The sequence below is a fragment of the Orycteropus afer genome, unplaced genomic scaffold, assembly GCF_000298275.1.
Source record: "Orycteropus afer afer isolate SDZICR_OR568_19922 unplaced genomic scaffold, OryAfe1.0 scaffold00376, whole genome shotgun sequence".
Lineage (NCBI taxonomy): Eukaryota > Metazoa > Chordata > Mammalia > Tubulidentata > Orycteropodidae > Orycteropus > Orycteropus afer.
In genome coordinates, this window is record NW_006921963.1 from 2,501,219 (window position 1) to 2,506,186 (window position 4,968).

Here is a 4,968-nt window from a genome sequence, read left to right on the forward strand (position 1 = left end):
TATCTGTGTCTGACTTATTTCACTTAGCATAATGTTTTCAAGGTTCATCCATGTGAAGCATGTGTTAGAATTTCATTTCTCTTTATGGCTGAATAATATCCCATTGCGTGGATATACTACATGTTGTTCATCCCTTCATCTGTTGATAAACACTTGGGTTTTTTCCACCGTTGGGTTATTGTGGGTAAAGCTTCAATAAACGTTGCTGTAGATGACTGGACTCTTAATCTGCCAAATGCAGCTACACACACATTTGCTAATTGTTTCCTCCATGTGAACATGGGATGGATGATATTTAGTTAACAATTGGGACAAGGATACCAGTGGATGCACTGGTACCAAACTAATTGTTCTTCTGCCCTGCTGTGGATCCCCCTTCAGCTGCAGGGCTCTGTCTAGGAAACAGAACACAGGCAACTCTTTCCACTCAATGCTTTAGTCAGAGGAGAGGTGGTGAGGCCTACGCTAATGGCCATTGCCTAGTAATTTAGGATTCTACTGGCTAGGACTGAAAATGTATCTGGACTCACAGACATGCAATCAAATCAGCACGCACATGCACTAAAAGATTTCTTGTGACTCGTATACGGTCCCTGTTCATCCCTTATATTCATTCATATTTTTGATTGTTTTATTGTGGTAGAAATATATAGAACAAAACATTTGCCAGTTCAATCGTGCAAGTAAACAAAACAATTCTTTACTTGTACAATTCAGTACATTGATTATGTTTCACAAGTTATGCATTTATCACAACTGTTTCCAAATTATTCCACCACCTTTAACAGAAACTCAGTGCCCTGTAAGCAACCCACATACTCATTTTAACCTAACTTTAGCTGGTAAACCCCACTGAGTATGTGGGGGAGAGGAAGAGGGAAGCAAACATATAGCATCATCTGTCCTGGTCTAGGTCCCCCTGGGTACAACCTTGGGGGCAGTCAGGGAGGGTAGGAGAGAGACAACGGGTAGAAGGGCTTACCTCTGTCTCTGGGTTGTAGCAGTGGTAGTAGCCCCCAATAGCTTCTGCGAGGTTCTTTAGGACAGCCTGAAGGGGATGGTGACAGGGTCAGCCTCACTAGGGCAATCCCCATACCAAACAAACTTTCTCCTTGACTCAACCTCCCAACTATCCACTGATTCCCATTTGACCAACGGGAGAGCTAGTTGCAGGGAGAGGCAGAGGAGAGGAAGGAGCTCCATGTCTGGTCCACAGCCTTCTCCAGGAGTGGAGCTTCCAAGGCACCAAAGCCAAGGGAGACCTTGGAGACCCTGGGGCACTCACGGGGGGCACGTGACTGCTGCATTTGTAAGTGATGGCATGGATGATGACAGCCCTTCCCATGATGGCCTGCTGGATGTAGTCAGACAGGATTTCAGTGGATTGATTTGGGCTGGGAAGAAGAGGAAGAAGAGAAGGGGGGTCCCAGGTTAAATCAGTTTGAGGACATTCCAGAGAAAAACAGTAATTCTCAGGGGATGGCTGTCAAATCTAACTGACTACTTGTGTCCCAGGCCACCTGTGTAAGATGCTGGGCTGGGTGGACCCCAGCTTAACCTTCCCCAGTTTCCCTGTACCCGAGTGATGCTTCCTCCCCAATATCTGCACATGGGTGGCCTGTGTAAGAGACACTTCTCTCAAGCATGTGTGAAGAAGGGTCATGCCCAATGATCTTTTCTCAAACAATAGTTTGGTTCTCTGATCCCCTTCATGTAGTCCATCACCACTTAGGAAAGGAGACATACCAGCTGCCCAGTATGATCACCAGGGAATTCAGGCCTTTAATAGTGAAGACTTTCTTCAGGGCTTGTAGCATATCAGTGCCTCGTTCGGGCTGCACTTTCTTCACCCAGTGCTTGAGTTCCTGGAGGCTGGGGAGATAATAATGGAGAAACAACAGCAACCTAATCTATAGTCCTCTTTCTAGGTGCCAGACCCAGTAAGTGTCAGTTCATTAAGCCTAACAATAACTCTTTGAGGTGGGTACCACTATTCTAATTCTTGAAATGAAGACCTTCTGTCAGGTTGTCATATGGTTGTAGCTTGCATGTTGCTGTGACTCTGGAAGCTACGTCACTGGTGTTTCAAATACCAGCAGGCTCACCCATGGTGGACAGGCTTCAGCAGAGCTTCCAGACTAAGACAAGACTAGGAAGAAAGGGCTAGCACTCTCCTTCTGAAAACCAACCACCGAAAACCCTATGATCACAGCAACACCATATCCAACTCTCTTGCTTTGGACGTGTTCTCAGGAGGGATCAATCGCCAGGGGAGGGCATGAGGTTTGGTGAAGCAGAGGGTCAGCGAGGGTGAGGGGGACCCTGGGTGAGACAGATCGGCACAGCAGCCGCAGCGGTGGACTCAGCCATACTGGTGATGGTGGAGATGACTTGGGACTGGGTGACACTTTGGACTGTTTACATGGGGCCACCATGAATTGGAGTCGACTTGATGGCAGCGAACAAGAACAGAGATGGGAAACTGAGGGTCAGGGTTAGGTGACTTGCCCAAGATCCTAGTGCAGGTAACTGGTAAGATTGAGATTTCAACCTTGACTTAGAACCTGAGCTTTTAACACTCTGCTATTTGAGGGTCTAGGGCTGAGTGCCCCCTTCTCCGCCCTCACATACAACTCTCCTGGGTGCCAGACCTCAGCCTTAGTGTGGAGTTAATCTCCTAAGCCTACGAGGGCTCTAAGGGCTGGTGCTGTACAACTAGCTGCTTCCGGAAAATAACTTGACCAGGTACTCTCTCTGTTCAGTCCACTGCATGGCGCTGGGGAGAGATGCCTGCTCTTTCTGCTGACCAGAAAGCTGGCGGTTCAAACCCACCAGCCACTCCTCCGAAAGAAGATTGGGCAATCTACTTCCGTATAGATATCTCCTCAGAAACCCAAGGAAGGGTTGCTGTGAGCTGGAATTGACTGGATGGCAGTTGAGTTTGCTTGTTTTAATGATAAAAATATCTCAGCTTGGTGCTAATAAGTCCTTCTTTATTACAACCGTCAAGCCTCCCTTTTAAACTGACAGAGCACTATGCAGTACCCAACACACAGTGGGTGATCAAGAATGTTCTTCATGGAAAGAAACTTCTACTTAACTGGTCTAAGTAAGAAACTTCCTGTACTCTCCACTAAAAGCTGTTGTTGTGGTTAGGCGCCGTCGAGTTGGCTCCACCGCACAGCGACCCTATGTACAACAGAACAAAACACTGCCCAGTCCTGACCACCCAAATTATCTTTGCTATGGTTGCGTCCATTGTTACAGCCACTATGTCAATCCATCTCACTGAGGTTCTTCCCCTTTTCTTGCTGACCTTTTAATTCACCAAGCATGATATCCTTCTCCAGGAACTGGTCCCAAATAAAGGACTGGTTAAATACATTACAGTGCATCTACAGAGTGGAATACTACATAAAAACTACAACTCACTGCTGTTCAGTTGGATCCGACTCATACAGACCCCTCCTTGGGTTTCCGAGGCAGTATCACTATGGAAGTAGATTGCCCAACCTTCCTTCTGAAGAGTTGCTGGTGGGTTTGAACTTACCAGCTTTCTGGTTAACAGTCAAATGTCTTAGGCACTATGCCACCAGAGCTCTTGGAATACTATACAGTCATTAAAAATAACGAGGTGGTGGTTGTTGGCTGCCATCAAGTCAGACTTATGGTGATTCCGTGTACAACAGAACAAAATGCTGCCCAATCCCACACCATCCTCATGACTGGTTGTGGGTTGGATCATTGTGATCCACAGGGTTTTCATTAGATTTCTGAAAGTTAATCATGAGCCTTTCTTCTAAGCCTGTCTTAGTCCGGAAGCTTCACTGAACCTGTTCAGCATCATAGCAACACGTGACCCTCCACTGACAGATGGGTGTGGCAGCTGAGGTGCCTTGGCCAGGAATTGAACCTGGGTCTCCTGGGAAATGACAGTTCTACTACTGAGTCCCCACTGCCTCCAGAATAATGAGGTGGTTGTTGTCGTTATGTGCCATCGAGTCGTCTCCAACTCATAGTGACCCCTCCTTGGATTTCCGAGGCAGCATCTCTATGGAAGTAGATCACCCAACTTTCCTTCCGAGGAGTGGCTGGTGGGTTAGAGCTGCCAGCCTTCTGGTTAGCAGTCAAATGGCTTAGGCACTATGCCACCAGAGCTCCCAATAATGAGGTAGCTATGCATATATGGTAGAAAATGAGATTCAAGGTTTATTATTAGGTAAAAAAAGCCAAGGTGCAGAATAGGGTTAGGTGTTCCTGCCTATGTGTGAAAATAAATGAGGACAAGGACACAGCTTTAGCACACAGCTAAATGTGCTGCAGCCATGTGCATAGACTATCTCTGGAAGCAGATCTCAGACACTGTTGGTGTCTCTGAGAGGTGAGGTTGGGAGTATCTGGTCAGAGGGGAACTCACTTGCCATCATTTGTCCCTTTGTACCACTTGACTAAAAAGAAACCATGACCATGTAATATTCTCATAATGATAAAGCTGTCTTTCCTAGTTCACTGAATAGAAATGGCATCTGGTGGGCTGTTTTGTCTTTCATTGTGTGCATCATTCATAAGGGTGAACATTTCTCCAAAAGTTGTTGACTACCTGTGTCTCCCTTTTTGTGAACTGTGTCTTTGAAGGTTGGGCAATCTACTTCTGTAGTGATACCGCCTCGGAAACCCAAGGAGGGGTCGCTGAGTCAGGTTCGACTCAACGGCAATGAGTTTGGTTTTTGGTTTTGGTCTTTGTATGCACTTATCTATTGGGATCTTGGGGTTTGTATCTTGTTCACACAATGAAGATACTAACATTTTGGGAAGAAAATGAACAAATAAACGTCTTTGCTGAGGCAGGCTCTCGGGGTAGCCACTTACGTGGAGGTGCTGACTTCCACGGGGTCTGGCCAGAGCGCCCTGGTGGTGGTGCCGAAGGAGAGAACGTACAGCTTCTCCTTGCAGCTCAGCTGCTCATCA

At 46.7% G+C, this 4,968-nt stretch overlaps 1 protein-coding gene across 1 annotated transcript in view; it reads right to left on the reverse strand.

The window, feature by feature from the left end:
- Positions 1 to 4,968, reverse strand: part of VWA3A (von Willebrand factor A domain containing 3A) — an 87,131-nt gene that overhangs the window by 65,424 nt on the left and 16,739 nt on the right. Inside the window, exons 6-9 of the mRNA XM_007953198.1 lie at positions 4,870 to 4,958; positions 1,747 to 1,872; positions 1,286 to 1,394; positions 983 to 1,048 (exon numbers count right to left, since the gene is read on the reverse strand). Coding sequence (XP_007951389.1) covers positions 983 to 1,048; positions 1,286 to 1,394; positions 1,747 to 1,872; positions 4,870 to 4,958 — 390 coding nt within the window. The remainder of the gene's footprint in view (positions 1 to 982; positions 1,049 to 1,285; positions 1,395 to 1,746; positions 1,873 to 4,869; positions 4,959 to 4,968) is intronic.